This window comes from Elephantulus edwardii, unplaced genomic scaffold (assembly GCF_000299155.1).
Source record: "Elephantulus edwardii isolate Elephantulus edwardi_28Jun2011 unplaced genomic scaffold, EleEdw1.0 scaffold00121, whole genome shotgun sequence".
Classification (NCBI taxonomy): domain Eukaryota; kingdom Metazoa; phylum Chordata; class Mammalia; order Macroscelidea; family Macroscelididae; genus Elephantulus; species Elephantulus edwardii.
Genome location: NW_006399871.1, coordinates 7,129,792 through 7,151,913, shown reverse-complemented (window position 1 = coordinate 7,151,913; position 22,122 = coordinate 7,129,792). Strand labels below are relative to the sequence as shown.

Below are 22,122 nucleotides of genomic sequence, written 5' to 3'. Positions count from 1 at the left end.
ACAGATGAGGGAGAGAACTGTTTAAAAGGAAAATATGATTAGGTATTTTTGTGATGACATGAGTCCAGAATGAAGGCTGTATAGTGGAGTGAACCTGGGAGATTGTAAAACAATGAAAGAATTTTTCTTTTACTTTTCAAAGTGTTTGGGGGGGGCGGTGTGGGCAGGGAGAAAAGTGTGACAATGAATGAATGGAAATCCAAAATCTCTATAAATTTTAATTAAAATTAATAATAACAAAAATATTTGTACTTACTGTCTACCTTTTCGTCAGCTTTTAAACAGAAGGAGGGCTACTTTGAGAGAGAGGGTGAGTTCATTACGAGGTAGAGGCCTTCTGGTGGATCTAATGGCTCCTTGCTGTCTTCCTGATGCCTAGAAATCTAGCTGTGGTGGGTGGTCTCTTGAGAGGGCTGCAGTGTGGTCAGCCCACCTGGACTCCGCATGGTCTTCATCCGGAGCTGGCTCACCACCCGAGTCCTGCTGCAAACGTGCAAGATTCCCAGGATTCCCCAGGCTCCCTGTGCGCTGAGGCTCCTGAACACAGAGACTGGGAAAGAGTCTGTGGGTGGCCCCATCACCGCCTTCTGCAAAGGAATGTGCCTCTGCTTCTTAAGAACGCCCCATTGAGGGCTGCTGGTGTGCACGGGGCTGCATCCACTTTGCATTCTCCTCTTCTACTGACAGCCTCCAAAAGCAGCACAGAGGAGGGAAGGCAGAATGCAAATTCCCTTTTCAGAAAAATTAGGAGCTAGATACGAAAATATCTGGGAGGGATATAAAAAGCAGTGGGGTTCATAGAGGGGCTGAAGTGGTTGCCAGGTGGGTAAGAATAGAGGGGAGAGAGTGTTTAGGAGGAAAGGATGCAAAAAAAACACCAAACATTGGAAGGGGAGACACTTTTGCAGAACCAAGTTTGTATTTCTTGAAGGCAAACATGGGTGTGGAGATGGGGTGCTCTTAGTAGCCCAGAGACCCCAGCTGGGCCTTCAGGTTATTACATTTGATCTCAACTAAAGGATGAAAAAGCAATAGGTCCTTGAGGGTCAGCGCCAGAGAAGCAGAGGAGGCCATACGGAGAATCAGGTGAAGCAGCCATGTTTGCAGGAAGCAGCCTGCCCATCTGGCAGATGAGACAAGACCATTGGCTTGGTGCAAATCAGCTGCTCTCACATGCCAATCGAGCCTCTGTACATGTTTATGGACCTAGTGCTGCCTCGTTCATTTGCAGACCTGCAGAAAAAAAGGGGAGAGAGAAGAGCCGGGCAGCTGATTGCCTTTTTTAAAACAAAAAAAATTATTTTAATAATTTTAATGAAAATTTACAGAAATTTTGGATTTCCATTGTTGCACTTTTCTCCCTGCCCAGTCTTCCCCCGGCCCGATTGCCTTTTTTTAAAATTTTTTTTTTTTTTTTGGCAACTAAAAAGGCAAGGTATTTTATTCATCAACATTTAACAGTGAGCAACAGTGGCGAGGTTAAATACCAGTTCTCTGAACGGAGCGTGCTGGTGGAGCAGGGCCGTGCCTGAGACGAGGCTGCTCCTGGCGGCCTGGGTCCCAAAGGTCTCCTGAGAAGCATAGACCATGTACAGGAAGGATGAGGACGGCTTCCTGATTGCCTTTTTTTTTTTAGGCAAATGAGGCAAACACAAGCGGCTGATTCTGGTGCCATCTGTAAAGGCTTTGTCATGTGGCCACACCCAGCTGCAAGGGAGGCTGGGAGAAAGCTCCCTGTGGCTGGATGGTCACATGTGTTGGGATAGGGGAAGGGTGTTGTCTATGGGCCCTGCCACCTAGGTCCTAGAATCACACGGTGATGAGAAGAAGAGCGAGGATGTGGTGGTGGGGACAGAGGTAGAAAAAGATTCAATGGTACATGGTGACAGAGTCCTAATGAGGGGGTGGCTGAGGGGCAGTGGGGCCACAGGGGATAAATCCATCTGCCTGCAGGTCCCAGGGGAGGCGACCCCAGGGAGGCAGAGCAAGCTGAGACTTTAAACCCAAGTGGAGGTGAGTTGGCCAGGAGCCTTCTTTCTTTTTATGAAGGCAGCTAGATGTCTTCTCCGGGACTATGTGAGTGGCAAGGCTTTGAGCTGGCAACTGAAAGGCCTGAGTTTTGAATCTACCAGCTGCTCTATGGGAGAAAGATGGACAGTCCCCTCCTGTATGATTTACTGCCTCTGAAAGGCCACTGGAGGGTCAGCTATGTGTCGGTTCTAACTCAACGGCACCTAACAACACCTTTTGGCTCCCGGGTGCTCTGCACTCGCCGCTCTGAACATCGGAACCATCATCTTCCCCAGAGCTCACGTTTTCTTTCTCTTTCTTCATCTCCAGGCATCTTGGCTCCCGAGAAGGCTGCGTGGCAAGAGGCGGTCAGTGATGGCAATCTGCCTCCTGATGGCCCTGTCTGCAGTGGTTGTCACCCGCTTCCCGCCCCTGCATCCTGGTTCCACAGAACCCCAGGGGGGAACGGGTGTCTCTGTCCCCCACGGCTGGTTGGCTCTGAGCTGCAGCCGGAGGCAGCGGGCAAGGAGCCTGGGCTTGCGGAGAGGCCTGGCTCTGCCCCGGAATTCCAGCTTGGCCTGTGCCGAGGAGCAAGGCCGCGGAGAGAGAGTGGACAGAAGCAAGCGTTCCCCAGGAGGGGACAGCAGGCGCCCTGGGAGAGTCAGGAGGGACATGGCGTCAGCAGCTCCCGGAGGTTCAAGACTCAGCACTTGGCATCTTGTACGACTGAGGGAGGATGGGGCCAGGGGCCCAGGAGCTAGAGACCATGGTCGCCCCTTGGCAGACAGTCCCACACACACAGAGAGGAGCACCCTGGTCAGCCAGCTCACAGAGAGTGAAAGGAACACTTTCCAGACTTGGAGGGCTACTGCTGGACCCTCTCTGCAGCCCCACCTGGCTGCAGGCAAGGAGTTCCCAGGAACTGAGAAGAGTCAACACGCAGGAGACCCCAGCCCAGCCTGGGGGGCTCCCTGGTGGCCTGGCTCTGTTGAGGAGTTGCAAGCATCAGTCTGGTGTGGCACCGAGACCTCTGAGCTGTTGATGGACATGAGGACCAGTGGGCAGATTCCCCCATGGTTCACAGAGCATGATGTGCAGGTCCTTAGGCTGCTGGCCCAAGGAGAGGTGGTGGGCAAGGCCCGGGTGCCCGGCCACGGGCAGGTCCTGCAGGTTGGCCTCTCCACCGAGGGCGCCCTTCAGGACGTGCCTCCACCTGACCTCGGCCAGCGTTGCTCCCAAGGGCTCTGTGGCCTCATCAAGCGGCCAGGGGACCTGCTGGAGGTCCTGTCCTTCCATGTGGACAGGGTGCTGGGGCTGAAGCGGAGCCTGCCCGCCGTGGCCCGGCGTTTCCACAGCCCCCTGCTGCCCTATCGCTACACGGATGGGGGTGCCAGGCCCCTCATCTGGTGGGCACCGGATGTACAGCACCTGGCGGACCCTGACGATGACCAGAACTCACTGGCCTTAGGCTGGCTGCAGTACCAAGGCCTGCTGGTGCATGGTTGCGGCCAGCAGGGCCAGGCCCTGTGCATGGGCATCCACCGCACTGAGTGGTCCCGCTTGGCACTCTTTGACTTCCTGCTGCAGGTAGGTGGGGCCAGCGGACAGCTGGGAGGGAGGAGATGGGGCGGAGGGGCCTGCGTGCTATTCGATCAAGAATGGATGGTATAAGGGTGAGCTCTGGTGGCCTAGTGGCAAGAAGCTGCAACTGCAATCTCAGAGATGCACGGTTCGAATCCACCAGATGCTCTGCTGGAGAAGGAGGAACAATCTCCTCCTGTACCAGTCAGATCTGCTTTGACGGTACACACACAAAAAAATAATGGAATAAGATTAAAAAAAAAAAAAGAATGGATGGTATGACTCTCACGTCCTTGGCTTGTGTCCACTCAGCACACCTGTCACTTCTCTGCCTCCTGTATGTGTCTTCATCCAGCTCAGGGCCGGAGCTATCAGCTCAGAAGAACTAACTGCTAACATTTTCAGGAATTTGGCTTGTTGTGCAATACCATCTCTCTCCTCCCCTCCCCCGTCCAGAGAAACCACTCCCAGTGCTGCTAAGTCAATTCTAACTCTGGAGGTTCGAGCCCACTGACTGCTCTGTGGGAGAAAGATGGGCAGTCTCCTCTGGTGCTGTCACTTACAGCCTCCAAAGACCTGCTCATAGATGGCTCTCACTTAAGGCAATGAATTTGCCTTTGAGGCCTTGGGACTAGTGCACCCCCAGGACTTCTTAGGTTAAGAGAGCTGACGCTTTCCCATCACATAGATTTTCCTTACAAAATGGATCGACCCCTTTCTTCTCTTGTCAATTGCCACAGTGTTGCTCAAGGAGCTGGTAAAAAAGGGGAGAGAAGATAAAGTCATTATTAAAAATTAAACTATGTAAATTAACTATACAATTGCTGCGAGTTGCAATCATCTCACCAGCACACACTGACAGTGATATGATCAATTCTGTTAGGACAATGGGAACACATGCTCAAAACCCAGCACTTCCTAGTTTCACTGTTCCCTTATGTTCTTCATTCGCCCAATTACTTGCTCTGCACCAGACAGCTGGACAAATGACTAAGGATGACAGAAGAAGAATCAATGCCTTTGAGTTGTGGTGCTGGAGAAGAGTATTGAACCATGGACCGCCAAGAGAACAAAACAGGTCTGTCTTGGAGAGGGTGAAACAAGTTTCTCCTTGGAGGCTAGGACTTTGAAGCTCCATCTCACATACTTTGAGTATGTGGCCAAGAGGGACCACTACTTAGAGAAGGGCATCTTGCTCAGAAAGGTGGAGGGACAGCGCAGGAGAGGAAGACCCTGGATGAGATGGACTGACAAAGTAACTGGGGTAATGGGGGTAAGTGTGTTAGAGTCAGTGAGACTGGCTCAGGACAGAGCTGTTGTACACAGGGTCTCTATGAGTCACAGGCAACTCAATGGCACATAACAACAACAACAAATGCTCTTGATGTTGTTGCTGTCTGTTGTATCTGTATAGTAAATATTCTGTTGCTACGGCACACCTCTTCCCAGCTCCACCTTGGTCATGCTGGTAATGTGCAATTGGCTGGAGTGAGAGTGTTTACACCAATGCAGTCGGCAAAAGCTGCACATGGGGGCCACTCCAGGGAGCTGGCTGTTAAACACACATTATTGTTTATCACCATTCGTGAGTCAGCAAGGATTCAAAATGTCATTTTAAAATACAATGAGAAAGACAGAGACAGGAGTGGGGAGACACAGAGAGATCTGGATGGTGCTTGTCTAGCCTGGATGCCAAGGAGAATACAACCCAGCCATTGGCCAGATGGTGAGGTTCCTGAGGTGCTGGGTGAACCCTGGAGTTGCTGGGTGGAGGCTGGTCCTGGATCCTAGGAAGAGATCCAGCTGTCAGGACAGCAAGGCTTAACTGGCAAGACTCCAGCCATCAGCTCTTCACTGACTGGCCTATTCACAACCAGCAGATATCACACACATGGGTACACACCTGTGGGAACTGCCCAGAAGAAGTTAGCAGGGTGCCTGAATGAAGCTAGAGTGAGGTGGCTGTGTGCGCGGACAAGCTCACCATGCCAGCCTCTGTGTCTGCGGGGACCTCCTTTAAGGAAAAACCAACAGGACTCCTAGCTGTACGTGACTCAGGGCCACGAGTGGGCAGCCAGGGGCCTATAGCCAGCGTTGTGTGCACACAGGGTTGGTTTGCAGTGTGTTCTAGAAAATTCTTAGACAACATTAAAACTTGGGAGATATCCCATACAAAATCCTTCTATGGAAAATTCTGATGCTTTAACTCTGGGCCTTCATTTCCAGGTGGCAGTAGCCAGCCTGAACTCAGTAACTGTGACGACATATTCCTTTTTGGTCACCTAGGAGGGGCTATTCTTTGGAGAGGGATATCATGCTTGGAAAGATAGAGGGTTGGTAAAAGAGGAAGACCCTCGACGAGAAGGATTGACACAGTGACTTCAGTAATGGTTCACGTGTGTCAGGGATTGTGAGGTTGGCACAGGGTTCTGGTCTGTGGTTCAAAGGGTCGTGGAGTCACACTTGATGGCACCATACAACAACAAGCACCTTATCCTCATCTCCCTTCATTGTTGCCTGCCTGTCAAAGATGTTTCTGGTCCCAATCACTGGACTAGTTGATCCTCCGTCTTCTTCCAGCGTCACCAGCCTGTGACTCCTTATCTACTCTGTAGAAGGAAGACATGGGCTTTGGCATATTAGACAGACCTGAGTTTGAGTCCCCGAGGCCAGACAGCTTCTATCTGTCCCCCAGAGCAGGTCCCTTAGCTTCTCTGAACTTCACGTACCTCATCTATAAAAGGAGGTTGGCCTTCACCCACTTAGCTCCATTGTAGTGAATGGTTGCTCCTCAGATCGTACACCTGGCTCTCTGCCTGAGGCTTGCTCTTGGAGGTGTGTCTGCCCAGCACAGAGGGCTGGCAAAGCTGGTGAAGGACTGCCCTCCTGGTGGTGTCAACAGCCATCCAAGTTGGGACTAGGCATTTCCCAGGATTGCAGAAGTTTTCATGCTAACACTAGGAACACCGCCCCCCCCCCCAAATACGCCCAAATCAGTTGCCATTCAGTCTATCTTGACTCAGTAACTGTCTGTGCACAAAGATCAACAGCCCCCCAGGGCGGGTTTTCAAGGCTGTGTTGCTACAGAAGCAGATTACCAGGCAGGCCTTATGAAACCCTCTGGGTGGGCTTACACCACCAGACTTTCAACACTCCATCATCTGTGAGACCCAGGGTTCTAAAACAAGGACAATCCTGGACAACAAGGCAGGCTGGTTACCTACCTGCTTAAGGGGCAACCCTGGTGGGAGTTGGTGCATAATCATGCCAGCTTGCTTGCTCAAGTATCTCGGGAATGTGTCCTTCACTGGCCCTAAGGGTCCCCAGCAGGACTGAATGTTCAGCCTCACCCCCTCTTCCTTCCCTGCTCTCTACTGCCTTGGAGTTTGCTCACAGATAAAAAAAATGCTTTACATTTGAGTCCTTGCATCAAGATCTGTCTCCAGCGGGAGCCCCGCCCGAGGCAGGTGGCTCCTACGAACACTGAGTGACATTGTTCACCTACTGTACCCCATGCCACTGCACACCTTCCATAAACGGCACACTGTTCCTTGCACTTTACAGGAGTTAAGCGTCTTTCAAGCTCTGTTTTACAGCTGAGGAATGAAAGCCCAAGAGGCTAAGTGATTTTCAAGGCCACAGCTGATGGAGCTGAGATGCAGCCTGGACAGTGCAACTCCAGAGCTGGCCCCTCACCCAGTCACTATGGGGATGGCCATGGATAGACCAGAACAGAAGAGGAAGAAGCAACCTCTGCAGGGATGCTAGCGGAGACGTGAGCCCGGAGGTGCCATTCCCCACAAGGCCCCAGCTGGCTGAGGCACACACTGGTGCTTTCTGCTCCACACAGAGCCCCTCTGTGCCGGCCGGGGCTGCGGTGTGAGACCCACGGAGGGGTGGAAGTCCCCGCAGCCAAGGCACACACAGGTTGGGTGTGTGGTCAGATGCGGCTCTGCTCAGCTGGGCTCCGGCCACCCCTTCCTGGTTTGCTGAACGTCAGTCAAGTCAAACACCCCAACTGGCTGCCCCCACCTTCCTAGAAACCACTGGCAAGTCAGGGAGGGCTGGGGCTGCCAATGTGTGGTTTCCTGGGCAGGTTCAAGGTAACTTCTGCCTGGGAGCTGCGCCTAAGCTCGATAAACAGCAAATCTTGGGGTGTGATTGGCCGTTTGTTGTCCACCATGAAGCCTTATTTCTCTTTGTGTCAAACAGCACACCACGGACCCACTCACAGGATGTGCTACTATACACATGCATACTCCACAAATCGTACCTGTGCTTCACAAATCCCACAGAACACTCCGTCCTGGTTAGGACTTGTGGTTCTAACGCTGTGTCAGGGAGCTCTGGTGCCCTAGTGGTAAGAGGTTGCACTGCCAACTCTGAGGTATACGGTTCGAACCCACCAGCTGCTCTGTGGGAGAAAGATGGGCAATTTTCTATGTACAGAAGAGCATCTTCAAGGTAGGATAGATAATTGACAAATTCTTCCACACTTTCAACTGTCCTTTAAATAGTTTCACATCATTGATACGCCTGGAAGTTATTTTGGAATAAAGGCTATAAAGTATGAAACACCTTTTCATTTCTTCTCCCCCCTTCAGATGGGAACCCAAATGTCCCAAGGCCATTTGCTGAATAAGCAATCTTACCCTTAATTTGAAATGCTACCATTATCAGATAATTTATATATGTATCGAGGTCTATTTCTGGACTCCTTTCTGTTCCAGGAAAGGGACTGTTTATAAGTCACAATCATAAGGTTTTAATTACTGAGATTTGGGTGTTAACTGTTCTGGCTTATTCTTTTTTGTTGCTAAATTAAAGATATTTTCTGATATATTTGCACACTCCCCCAAGCCCCAAGACAAGAGTCAGTTTGTTCCGTCCTTCTCCTTCCTAAATCCTTTTCAGATTTTATTGGAATCAAATAAAAATTTTCTGGACTAGTATAGAAACAACTTGTATATTGAAATAGTAATTCTAGCCAAGGATTATGTCCAAGCATCGTAAAGTTGTTCAGATGAATCTTCACTTTCATGTTGGTTACCTGTAGGCATGGCAACTTCAGAAGCCATTTGAAATGGGGGTGTTTGGATAAGAAGTTGCACTGCCACCCCAAAGGCAAGAGGTTTGAATCTACCAGGTGTTTCTTGGGGGGGGCGGGGAGAAGATGGGCAGCCTGGTGTGATTTGTGGCCTCTGAAAACCCACTGAAGGGTCAGCTCTGAGTTGGTTCTGATTGATGGCAGTGAGAAAGCTTTCTTTCACATGTTCTGGATGTTGTTGTTATGCTTGACTGAGAAAGAAGCAACCCATAGCTGACCTTCCGGCGGGTTTTCAGAAGCAGTTAATTGCATGGGAGGGGATTGCCCAGCCTTCTCCCCAACAGAGCAGCTGGTGGATTCGAACTGCATACTTATGGGATTGCAGTGCAGCTTCTTGCCACTAGGCCACTGGAGCTCCCTGTGTTCTGGATAATAGCCCCGTATGTCCCTGGGTGATGCACTCAACTAACTGAAAGTATGAAGATTCAATGTGCCTCGAGGTGCTCAGAAAACAGGCTTGGTGATCTGCTTCTGAAAGGCTGCAGCCTTGAGAAACCTGGGGGGCAGCTCTGCTTCATGCACAGGGGGGCTGCCAGGTGGTAGAGGTGACGGGAGGGAACTCAGCATTGCTAGCTATACCTCCATTCCCGACTATCCCCTGCTTCCGAGTCAGCTCCGAATCCCGGCCTTCCTCCATTGCATTTCTGAGGCTGTAAGTGCCCATGGGAGGAAATGGTGCGTCTTTTCCCCATGGAGACACTGAGGGATTCAAACCACCAATGCTCTGGTTAGCTGCACTCCACGCTGTGCACTGTGCCACCAGAACTCCTTTTCCCTGTATTATTTCTGCATGTTAACTTCATTGCCAACTACCTTTCTAAATGTATATCGCTCCTAACAGTTGTTCAGTTTATTAGGATTTTTCAGGTGTACCTCAATTTCATCTACAATGAGTACTACTGGGTTTTATCTTCTCTTTTTCTTTCTCATTACACTACCTGGAGCCTCCAGATGAATATTAAATATCAAAGGGGTGATGGACGCATTGCTTATCATTTTGGGGCTATTTCTTTTTTCACTAGTTTATTTACAAAATTCAAATACAAATTTGAATAAATTCTTCCAGTTTCCCTCACCCCCCCCTAATCAAATTGTACAACATACTGATTCCCTGCACATCCACATCCCTCTGCTTCCAGCCTCTCCCACCCCTCCTGGATCCTTATACTCCTTCTACAATAATGGTCTTATGCAATATTTATCCTTGTGGGACTGAGTTAGTTCACTCAGCATAATGCTCTCCAGTCCCTCCCCAGTTATGTAATAATTTACAAAGTTATTGCTCCGGTGTGCTGCATAGTATTCCATTGTGTGAATGTACCATAAATTCTCAGTCCATTCATTTGTGCTTGGACATTTGGGCTGTCTCCATGTTCTTGCGATGGTGAATAATGCTGCTTTAAACGTTGGTGTACAAATCTCAGTTTGTGCCTCAGTTCTCATATTCTCAGGGTATATGCCAAGTAGTGGAATAGCTGGGTCATATGAAATTTCTATGTTCAGCTTTTTGTGGAAGCGCCAAACTGCTTTCCAGAATGGTTGCACCATTTTACTATCTTGGGACTGTTTCTAATGGGTCACCAATTAAACATCCCTCTGGCTTTTGACTGAACTGATGATACAGACCTAGTCATTATTCCTGATTTACTGTTTGGGCATGTTGCAAGGAGGGACAGGTCCTTGGAGAGGGACGCCATATTTGGGGGAGTAGAGGGACAGTGCAAGAGAGGAAGACCTTCGAGGAGATAGATCGATTCAGTGACTGGGGAAATGGGAGTAGGTGTGTCAGAGACAGAGGTTGGCACAGAACAGAGCAAGGTTTAGGGCTCTCATACAGAGGATTGCTATGAGTCACAAGCAACTCAATGGTGCATAAGAACAACAACCACCAAGTCAGAAATGAACAAAATGTATCATTTCATCAAATGCCCAAGGAGCCCTGGTGGTGCAGTGGTTAAAGAAGTTGAGCTCTAATCAAAAGGTTAGTAGTTCAAACTCACGCACTAACTGCCCCATGGGAGAAAGGCAAAGCAGTTGGGTCCTGCAAAGAACAAAGATTTATCGCTCTGGCAGTCTTATGGGCAGTTCATTGGTGCCCTGCAGGGTAGCTGTGAATCAGAATAGATTTGATGGCAATAGCTTTGGGTTTATCAAGTGTCTTTCGAATAGCCACGCGGGAGATCCTGCTACTTTGCCCTGTGATATGCTAGACGGGGAGGTTTTCTGAAGGCATTTCTTTTTTTTTCTTATTAATTTTTGTGTGTACCATCAAATCGGATCTGACTGGTCCCTCCTTCTCCAGCAGAGCATCTGGTGGATTCGAACTGCATACTTATGGGATTGCAGTGCAGCTTCTTGCCACTAGGCCACCAGAGCTCCCTTTGAAGGCATTGCAATGGCGACTCGTCCTGCTTCCGGTTGGAACCTACTTGGCTTTGGTGACACAGCTGGTTTAGGATGCAGCGGGTCAAAACTGAGTGCCCTTAGGTGTCTTTTTAAAGCAGCTCTGTGGTTGGGAGGTGCCGTGGGTCCATTCTGGCTCGCAACCGACCCCATGTAGAGAGTAGACCAACCTCACAGGGTTTCCCAGGCTCCATGGCAGCAGAATGCCAGACCTTTCTTCCGTGGAGCCACTGGGTGGGTCTGAACTGCAACAGGCCAGTTCGCAGCCGAGAGCTTACGTGTTCTGCCACCAGGGCTCCAAAATGAGTTCTAGCTGCAGGTCAGCTCTTCAAAGCCCAGAGGTCAGCCTATTCACGCAAGTCCAAGCTCGTTCGTTGGCATCAGGCTTGAGCAAAGAAGGAGGCGCAGAGGTTCCTTCTCTGGAGCCTCCCGAGAAGGCTGCCCTTAGGGTGGGCCTGGAGGGCTCCGTGGGGTGAGTCCTCAGGGCAGGATGGGACCCAGGGCTGAGGGCCCTATTTACCCTCACACATCACACCCCCTACAGCAAGTCAACCAACGAGGAGGTTCCGCTGCCCTCCATGGAAGGAGATGCTGAGGTGGGGGAGGAGTCTAGGCTCCTTTCTGGCTCCAGCCACTCTGTCCCCAGCAAGAAGCCTGCTCTAGTCCAGCGCCATCCTTCCCACCCAGAAAGGCCCGGGCCTGCAGCTGATTCAGCTCTGGAGAGGGTCCCTGCACTGGGGGTGCGGCCCACCAGGAACAGCAGGTGGGTCTCCTGGAATCTAGGAGAGCCTCCTCAGGCACCTGGTACGCGGCTGAGGAGATCATCCTGGCCTAGGAACTTGGGGGGGGTCTTCCGGTTGTTGTTGTTGTTAAGTGCCGTAGAGTTGAGTTGCAGGCAACTCATAGCGACCCTATGAAGGAGAGTCCTCAACGCTTGTGTGTCTTTCATCCTCTCTCCAGGTTCATAGGGTTTCCGGAGGCAAGCTATTACTGAAGTGGATGTCACTCCTGCTTCCAAGGGGTTCTGTCTAGAGGGCTTAAATAATCCCTTCTGCACAGCTGGCTCTGAAGCCTCACCACACTGCAATGACTTGTCCCACTCAGGTGTCCTGTTTGGGCGGCCACAGAGCCACGCCTTCCCCTGATGCCTTCTGGTGTTGACATCCCGGCCAAGGAGCTGAGGTGCTGTGGTTTCAGCGGCCACAGTCCTCACGCAACCCTCATTCACGTGTTACTTTCAAGTCGTAAACAACTCATAGCTGACTCTAGGTTGCTTTTCAAATCACGCAGGAGGAGATTGCTCCTCTTCCTCCTGAGGAACCGCTGAGGAATTTGAAGCGCCAGAGAAGCATGATCTTTGGGTTAGGAACACAATTCCTTAAGGGCGAGGCCACCAAAGCTCCCTTGTCCTCATGTTTGTTGTTTATGTGCCGTCGTTGAGTCGCCTGCAACTCATAGCGACCCTGTGTACAAGATGTCAGTATTTCCCTCCTCCTGTCAGCCCATCACATCATTCATAGATCCAAACCTCCCAGTGAAGTCTCTACATTTTCTAATTATGTGCTGGACTCTGGGGGTCAGACTGAATCAAGTCTTCATCTTTGCCATCAAGGAGTCTGCAGTCTCTGATACCAAAGGTACCACAATGCCTGCTGAATGGTCTGACTAGCGGTTGAGAGCCAGACTGCCTGGGTTCAAACACAGCCACAGCACTTTCTAACTGTGTGACGTAGGGCACACACATTAATTACTCGGCCTCTGTGACTCAGCTTTATCATCTTTGAAATGGGGCAATCATGGAACCTAGCTGCTGGCTGCTACAGGAATTATATGGTTCTAATTTACAGTGGTGCACAGCACAGTGGGGCATGTCTTTGCAATTGCTTAATTTAAAAATAAGCAAAAACTTCGGTGTTGTCATTATGCAGTATCTCTAGGCTGGAACAGAAAAGCAAGATTGCCAAAGATGACCATTTTCTTTCTCAGCAGATTCTTGATTTTCCAAAAAGGAGGAAAAGAATAAAATTCTGATGGAGTTTGGAGATGAAACCTAAGCTCGGTTTCTTTTGGCTGCCGGTACGCTGCTGTCTAAACGGAATTTCTCTTCAGTGGAAAAAAAAAAGCCAGACAGCATGGCAAAATAATCCAGCTGGCAGCTGTGCCTGGCCAGGCCCATCCTGTTAAATCGACTTCAGATGGGAGTAGGTTTGGGGAGTTGATGCAGTATGGTACGAACCCAGATTCCTTTTGGCTCCTTCTGGAAATAAACACTGCTGCAAGGTGAAATCTCTGTGCAGCCTGGCTGGGAACAAACTCAGGGAGGGTTTGTTGGGACGAGGGTGGTTGGGCAAGCTGTGAATCAGACATAAAGCAAAATGCAAGCAGTTTGTACATGTCACCTTGCTAGATGTGTCCTAGAGCCTATATGGGTATAGATGACACTTAGGAGTGCCTTGGAAGAAAGGCCTGGAAAACTAGCCCTTAAAACCCCTCTGGAGCACCCTGTGGAGAGAGGGGAGGAGAGGAGAGGAGATCTGGTGCTGCTTTCAGGTCTGCAAGAGCTGTCCGGGCTATTGTAAAGGGCTTTTCTCTCTGAAGAAGGGAGGAATGCCAGATGAAGCATTTGGGGCTTAAATGAAAAGTAGCGTCCTGTGCCTGTTTTCCCAGGACAGATGGCTGGCATCTGGGCTTCCAGGGCTTCTGGTCTGAGCTCAGGAACAGTGGGATCATTTAAGGCAGGCACTCACACTGGCCTGAGAGGGCAGTGGGCAGCTACTGGCGCACAGGGTGAGCTGGCTGGTGGAGCAAAGCAGAGGTCCCAGTGGGCAGCTACTGGCGCACAGGGTGAGCTGGCTGGTGGAGCAAAGCAGAGGTCCCATTATTAGCTAGAGGTCAGTGACAGAGCTGACCGGAGCAGTCACTAGGGACTGTCCCAGCCCCTAGGGGCCCTGAGTGGGTGGAGGTGTGGCTCTGAGACCCCACGATGCAACACACCAGGTAGCCTTGGCGCTGGCTCTGGTGGACACAGACCCCTCACGCCACACCCAATCAGAGGTTACGTGTCCCCACAGGTCCATGACCGCCTGGATCGCTACTGCTGCGGCTTTGAGCCTGAGCCCTTGGACCCCTGCGTGGAAGAGAGGCTCCGGGAGAAGTGCCGGAACCCGGCTGAGCTGCGGCTGGTTCACATCCTGGTACGTCTGCTCCTCTGGGTGCTTGTCGACCCGGCCAAAGTCTCCTGTCTCCTTCACAACCACAGTGGCTGATTTCACAGATCATCTGATGCTGGGGTTTCAGATCCAGTTCTCTTGGGCCATTACCCCTCCTTGGAGAAGGAAATGGACAAAAGTGGAGCTTGGGAACAGGGTTGAGTTGAGGTCAGGGATGGGGGTCTGAAACCATTTCTACAGTCTCCACAGCCCTGTAGCCCCCAAGAGACTCCATGGAATCCTTGGGTTTGAGGTTTGGTTCGACATTAAGTGCTGAGGTCATCAGAGAGGGGCTGGTGCGGTCACATGGTCACTTCTCCATCACAAGAAGCAAGGTGCTACCCCTGGGGAGATCCCACCCTACTCTCCTGGGGCGAGTCCTGCTTCCCTGCTCTGGCCAGCTGCTTCTGGAGGTGGCCGTCAGCTCCAGGGTCCCAGTGACCAGTGACTCTGCACTTGTGGATCCCTGCCCAGGCTCCTCACCCCTCCAGCCGCCTCTTGATGTGGAAAACAGGGGAGACTGGCTTATCATCCTAACCAGCACAGGACCAGGCCCTCTGCCTTGTCACGATGGTGCTGTGACTTAGAACTACGGTGCAGATGTGCAGTGATCGCAGCTACTGATTAGCCGAGTGATTGTGTATAGACTGTCTAACTCCTTCGAACCTCCACCGCACTACCCTGAGGCTACCTCTAACGTGAGTGGCGTAGTCCATGGGGAGATACACTGCAAAGCCAAAGGCTGCATAGTCTCTCTGGGGATTCATATCCACCAGCTGCTCCTTGGGAGAAAGATGGGCAGTCTCCTGTGTGATTTACAGCCTCAGAAACTCAACAGAAGGTCAACTATGAGATGGTTCTGACTCAACAGAAATGAGTGAATTTCAATGCCCACATCATGAGGTTGTTGAGAGGATTCATTGAGAAGATACGTGGGGGCACTTGGCCCAGTGTCCAGGAGAGAGTGAGGGCCCAGGGCACTGAGGCCACCTGGGCAGTAGCAGGATGGACTGTGGGGCTGACAGCTCAGGCCCCTTCCCTCTCCCCTACAACCACTTAGTCCTCCCAGAATCCCCAGCGACATTCCTGCTGTAACCTCACCCTTGTCTGTTTGCCTTCTTTCCTGAGGTCCGGAGCAGCAACCCATCTCATCTGGTCTACATCGATAATGCTGGAAACCTTCATCACCCAGAAGACAAGCTGAACTTCCGGCTGCTGGAGGGCATAGATGGGTGAGGTTCCGAGGCATGGAGAGGGAGAGAGAAGGGCTGGGTGGAGCTGAAGGTTCACAGGACTGAGGCTTAATGGCCCTGCTGTGCTGAGATTGGAAATGGGGCTGAGAGGCCTTGGGAAAGTGGAAGAGGGTGCAGCCTGTAGAAGACCCCCATCCCCACCCCCTGATGGAGCCCCTGGTCTCCACAATGTGGAAGACTTCTTGCCCCTGAGACCGGGTGTAAGGACAGCCTGACAGGGGAGGGGTGCTGGCCTAGGCCCTGCGCTCCCCTAACCCTGCTGGTCCTGCCTTTGCCACTGAGAGCAGCGGGCACTGCACTGGGCGACAGAGCTGGGTTCCCGGCTTCTCTGAGGGGCAGGACCATCTAAAGCTCTACCTCCCTGTGTTCACAGTAATGTGGGGCAAAGGGGTCCCTGCTAGCCACACAGTGGGTGGGGGGCCTGGGAGAACTTCGAAGGTGGCCTTGCCAGGGTTCCTGGGTGTAGAAGTCCTGGCCGTGTGCTTTGCTTTTCTCTGGAACTCTGAGGTCACTTTTGCTCTCTCTGTTTGGGGGTTCTGGGCTGCGCCCCCAGGTTTCCCGAGTCGGCTGTGAAGGTGCTCACATCAGGGTGTCTACAGAACATACTGCTCAAGTCACTGCGGACGGACCCGGTGTTCTGGGAAAGCCAGGGCGGGGCCCAGGGCCTGGAGCCGGTCCTCCAGACCCTGCAGCGGCGGGGACGGGCCCTGCTGGAGCACATCCGGGTGCACAAGCTGACCCTCTTCAGGGATGAGGACCCCTGAGATCCCACCACGGCCCACCAGCTGCTTCCCAGCACGACCCTGAGATGAAGACACCCCACCCCGCCCCCCGGTGGCCAAGCTTGACTGTGCTCTCCCATCTTGAAGACAAACGGGGGGAGCCGGAAACCAGAGGGTGCCGTGCTGTCCTGATGTGCCACCTGCCTGGGGCGGGAGGTGGGGCAGGTGATGGGGTATACTCTCACTGCATTCGGAACGGGAATCCCTGTGTGGTGTGCTTCTCAGCTCTGATGCTGACTGCCGGGCACCAATAAACACTTTCAAGAAAGTTCTGTCAACTGCTCAAGATCCTGTGTAATTGTGCAATCCATAAGCATGCACAAATCTGGGCCACTGTGTATGTAGAGGTGTGTGTATGTGTGCAGGGGGTGCAGGTGTGTAGAGGTGGGCAGGTGTATGGATGTGCAGAGGCATGCAGTTGAAGAGGTGTGCAGGCAGAGGGGGTGTGTGTGTGCATGTGTAGAGGTGTGGAGACATGTTGAGTTGTGGAGGTGTGTGTAAAGTATGAAGGTGTATATAGAAATATGCAGGTACATATAGAGATGTGGAGGTGTGTTTAAAGTATGAAGGTGTATATAGAAATATGCAGGTATGTATAGAGATGTGGAGGTGTGTGTAGAGGTATGTAGGCATGTAGAGATGGGGAGGGGTGTGTAGTGTGGAGTCGTGTAAAGGTTTGTAGGTGTATAGAGATGTGGCAGTATGTGTAGAGGTGTGAAAGTGTGCAGAGGTGAGTAGGTATGTGTAAAGTGTGTGAGTAGGGGTGTAGAGGAGTGTTCAGAGGTATGGAGCTGTGTGTGTATACATGTGTGTAAAGTGTGAAGGTTTATGCAGAGGTGCAGAGCTCTGTGTGTGTATAGGGACATGCGGAACTGTGAGCTGTGTGTGTACATGTGTGTTAAGTGTGGAGGTGCGTGCAGAGCTGCGAAGCTGCGTGTGGGTGTATACGTGCATGTAAAGCGTGAAGGTGTGTGCAGAGCTGTGTAGCTCTGTGTGTGTGTATACGTGTGTGTGAAGGTGTGTGCAGAGCTGTGAGCTGTGTGTGTTTATACGTGTGTGTCAAGTGTGAAAGTGTGTGCAGCGCTGTGGAGCTGTGCGTGGCGTGTGCACAGGGCTGTCCACATCTGTGAGAATTAGCACCATCGCATCGCTGTGCTTGTGGCTCAGGACCACACAGGTGGAAAGCGACCAGGTGGAAGAAATGAAACCCTCACGTTTCGTCTTTGTCGCCGTTAGGTGCTGGCAAGCCGGTCCTGACTCGGGATCTGACTCACAGCCAGTGCACAACAGAACAAAAACCTGGGATTTTGCTTTGATCGTCTTTCAATTTTCAGATCTCACTCAGCCGTTTTTTCATTGGCGATGGCTTGGCCTCCTGGGCAAACTGTGACTCAGCGCTATTGTCACAGAGGCCTGGTCATCGTCCATTTGTGTACTCGGTCTCTCAGCAGGAGGCAGAATTAGCTCAATTCTTTATGCCCAGGAAGCCACGCCAAGCTTCCACAGTGGACGACCCAGAACGGCTGCAACTTGGTCGGAGAGCTCAGCAGCCACCAGCTTCCCACACTTTTTACAACCCTTTGCTCTGCTTCCAACCTTGAACCAATCAGAGAAAAGTCAAACACGCTCCTCTAAACAACCACACGAGAGGCCCTCGGGGTCCAAAGTGTAAGCGTGTGGCTTTAATGTGGGTTCCCACCCACATGCTACTTCATGAAAGATGAGTCCCTAAGCCTGTAAAGATTACCAAACCCTGTGGTGTCAGTCCTGATCCACGGGGACCCTCCAGTGAGTTTCTGAGGTGGTAAATCTTCATAGAAGGAGACTGACCTTTATCCTGTGCAGTGAATGACTGGTGGATTTGACTTCATCCCAACATGTACTTCACTGTGCCACCACGGATTCTTCTGTAAATACTATACCCATGGAAACCTTAGGGGACAGTTAGTTATACTCGGTCCTTCCGGGTCATAGTAAGTGGGACTGAGTTGGTGTGGCAGGTATGCGGACTAACTGCCCAGGATGCTCTACTTCTGTTTAGCTCACCTCCAGCTTCCCTTTGCCAACACCCCCCAACCAGGGCACAGCCGAGGCCTTTGCCGGCTTTCCCTACAAAGCTCCCCCCTTTCTGCTGTGTTGAGTCTTGGCCACCACAGTGTTGGCAGCTGACACCTTTGTCACAAAAAACTCCAAACAAATGGCCTCTGATCTCACCCTGGTGGTCATTCATTTCCAGTCCACACCGCTGTGAGGATGGAATAAAGGTAGGCGATGGAGGTGAGCGTGGCTGGCTCGGAACTCGGGGTCGAGCAGGTGAGTCCCACCCTAACACTGGATTGCCTTAACATTGGCATGGATGGCCCCCGGGAAAGGGGAAGGCCTCCCAGCAGGTGGGGATGTGTGTGTGTGGTTTCTCTCTGAAATATGAAGTCAGGCTCTTCCTGTAAAGGAACAAGATTCTGACTTCCACTAAGCATTGCTGTGTCCTGACAGGAGCATGTCCGCACAGCACAGTGGGTGATGTGAGCTGACATTGAGAGGTTTCTTCCTGTCCAGTCCATGTAAAGCACATGGCACAAGGATCCACCTCTCCCTGCCCAGCACAAATGCCCCCTTTGGATGCTGCCCTCACAGTTGGCCTCTCTGTCCCCTTGGAGCACTAAGCTCCCCACCTAACCCCCCTGCCCAAGGTTCATGGGGCTCCCAGGCTGAAGGCTGCTGAACTCAGCGGGAACAGGCTGCATGCAAGGGCACAGAACCCCAACACACTGCTCTTCAATGGCCAGATTTTCCAAAATTTCCACCTGTTGGCCTTTCCCCCTCCCTGTTTCAGGTGAGTGAAGTCAGCTCCCCAAGGTGGCCCAGGTGGAGGTGGCTAGAATTCAAACCGAGGCAGGAATTGTACTAACAGGCCGCCATCCCTGAACCCAAGGATCTCCACTAAAAGGTGCCTCGATCCCCTCCGCAGCTGTTTCTCTGCCTTGGACAGGCAGCTGTGAGACGGCAGGGCCAGTGCCCTGGAATGTGGAGCAGTACACCGAGAGGCCCGAGGCTCCCTGCCCTGGCCGCCTGCCTGGTAAGTCTGCTCCAGCTATTATTAACTGTGCCTTGATTGCAAACCTGAAATTTCATCCACTTTTTATCCTTTTCAGAAAATTCTTTCAGCCCCAGTGCTGGCTGTTTCCCCTCTGTCTTCCTCGACTTGCCCCTCCGCCATTACCCCTGCAATGAGAATAATGTGCCTTGAAGCAAAGAACTAGGCAGTGAACTGAGACCTTCCTAAGACGTGTGTGAGGCAGGGTCTGTACTGCGGCATCTGCTCAGCTTCAGGCAAATTCAGCCTTAAGAGGCCGTGAGGGCTGCTGCCAGGGGGACCATGGTCACCAGCCCCCCAGGACACATGCCCATGCCCACCTCACCCAAACGGGGCTATTCCAAGCTGGTGGTTGTTATGTGCCATCGAGTCGACTATAACTCATAGTGACCTTATAAGTAATGGATCCAAATCTTACCCTCTCCACAGCCAACCTCACCATCTCCAACACTCCTGAATCCATTGCCACAGCCAATGTCAATCCTTCTCATCCAGGGTCTTTCTCTTGCACTTACCCTCTATCTTCCAAGCTAAGCTGGATGAGTTGGTAATAGTAACACACGGCCCGGACTCTCTAGATACAAAAGTTTTATGTGTTTGGTGTCAAATCCAGTAACAGTGACTTTACCACCACTGTAAGCATTTTCTTGTTCTTGGTTTGTATAGGAGTTGAATCAGACAGTGCCTATACTTTTGGGCCTGGCATCCCATTTATGTCTGGGAAATTCACGCATGTTGTCTGTACCTGTAATTCATCATGTGGTGTTGTGTCCATTTTATGAATATTGTCTGTTGCTGGACATTTGGGCTGCCTAGTTTTGGGCTACTAAGAAGCAAGTTATGTCAGATAGAAAAGGACATATAGGGCAGCAATTACTTCTATGAAATATACAGAAGAGGCAAGTGCATAGAGATCAAAGTTTATTAGTGGTTTCTGGGGTGGAAGAGAGGAGGGGAGTAAGAAGGCCTAAGGGGTACTTTCTGTTAAGGGTGGAAAAAAAGGCCCCTGAACATGGAGAATATCGATGACTTATACCTGTAAAACTGGTTAAAATGGCAGATGTTTGTTCTCTGTTTAACCATACAATCACAAATGAAGCTATGGGCATTGTTGGAAGAACACTGAACTTGCAGAGACTGCTAAAAGAACAAAGAGATGGGGAGCTCTGGTGGCCTAGTGGCAAGAAGCTGCACTGCAATCCCAGAGACTCATGGTTCGAATCCACCAGATGCTCTGCTGGGAAAGGAGAGACAATCTCCTCCTGTACCAGTCAGATCTGATTTGACGGTACACAGACACAGACACAGACACACACACACACACACACACAAAATAATAATTAAAGGGGAAAAAAAGAACAGAGATGTGTCTTGGAGAAAGTACAGCCACTATGCTCCTTAGTGACAAGGACGACAAAGCTTCGTCTCACATACTTTGGGCATGTTGCTAGGAGAGGCTGTTCCTTGCAGAGACATCACGCCTGGCAGAGACGAAGACACTCAGCCAGGTGAATGACACAGTGACAGCAGCAATGGGCTCGAGTATGTCAGAAATGATGAGGATGGCACAGAACAGGGTTACTACATGGTATACTCGCTTCAGTGGCACTTATAGAGGGCTGTGGTTTCGTATTTGTTTGGGTTTTTAAGTGACATAAGCACTCCTTTCCCTTGGGCAGGTATCAAGGAGCTGGTGAGGCAGAGGGCAGGCACAACCACGGACTGAGCGTGGCAGTGACTGAGAGGATACAGCACAGGATAGAGGAACGGGTCCCATCAGACTGTCCACAGCGTTCCTATGAGCTGTCGTCAAGGCCACCTAACAAGAACATAGTACGTGGCTTTTGTAAAAATGGTATTCCAAGTGGCCACACCACTTTTTACCCCAACGCAAGCAGTGTGGGAGAACTCAGGCTTTGAGTCTTGACGTGTGGATGCCCGTGGCTGTCTGCAGTGACAGGGAGAGGTTGGAGTCAGGGGACAATGCACTACAGGCAAAAAGAATGTCCCAGAGGAGCTGAGGGATCATGACAATGGCCCCTTCAGAGCTCCTGCTACAAAGCACATTAGCGGGACTGTCCAGTGCAGTCGTGCTTTGAACCTGACACCCTATTGAGACTAAAGCCACATCTGCCAGTCTCTCAGACAACGACCATACTCTTCAGATGGGCGGCTTTGGTTCAAGAACTCCTCCCGATCAGTGGTGAAACTTCCTTAGAATTGAAACACTATCTACTCAGTTGCCCTTCTCTGTCCTTCTCCTTCACTGGAGCCAGCCCTGCAACAGGGTCTCTGTGTGAAGATTAACACTCACTCTCTTCCTCGAACGTACTGAGATTTGATCTCAGGTTGACTTTCTAGCTCAGTTTCCATGGCAGCCAAATAACAGAAGCTGAGGACCCGGTGCGGTATCAGGTAACCCGCGATGGGAAGAATGACCCTGATTGATAAAACTGCATATTTGCACTATGAGGCCAGTGAGGTGGCAGCAAACCCAGGAACTCTGACTGCGGGTGCATACGAGATACTGTTCTCTAAAGGGGTCAGGGCTTTCTATGACCAGGAAGCCCTCACAATGACTGATGTGTGCCTCAGCTCACATGTGGCGGCCACAGACCGCGGGCTGATGTCGAGGACAAGTGCTTGACATGGTCCTGGCAGGCTGAGCACCGGCTTTACGTGC

The 22,122-nt window shown here is 51.3% G+C and overlaps 1 protein-coding gene across 1 annotated transcript; it reads left to right on the top strand.

Annotated features, from left to right (window-relative positions):
• Positions 1 to 444: 444 nt before the first annotated feature.
• FAM198A (family with sequence similarity 198, member A) lies at positions 445 to 16,327 on the top strand. The gene is made up of 5 exons (XM_006893058.1): positions 445 to 564; positions 2,341 to 3,597; positions 14,173 to 14,295; positions 15,439 to 15,542; positions 16,117 to 16,327. Exons 1-5 carry the CDS (start codon positions 445 to 447, stop codon positions 16,325 to 16,327), a joined length of 1,815 nt encoding a protein of 604 aa, XP_006893120.1.
• The last annotated feature ends 5,795 nt before the right edge of the window (positions 16,328 to 22,122 follow it).

Coding starts and splice junctions, on each gene's coding strand:
- FAM198A (XM_006893058.1), top strand. CDS start 445: ATGGTCTTCATCCGGAGCTGGCTCACCACCCGAGTCCTGCTGCAAACG. Junction 565..2,340: donor CAGAGACTGGGAAAGAGTCT/GTGGGTGGCCCC, acceptor CTTCATCTCCAG/GCATCTTGGCTCCCGAGAAG. Junction 15,543..16,116: donor CTGCTGGAGGGCATAGATGG/GTGAGGTTCCGA, acceptor CTGCGCCCCCAG/GTTTCCCGAGTCGGCTGTGA.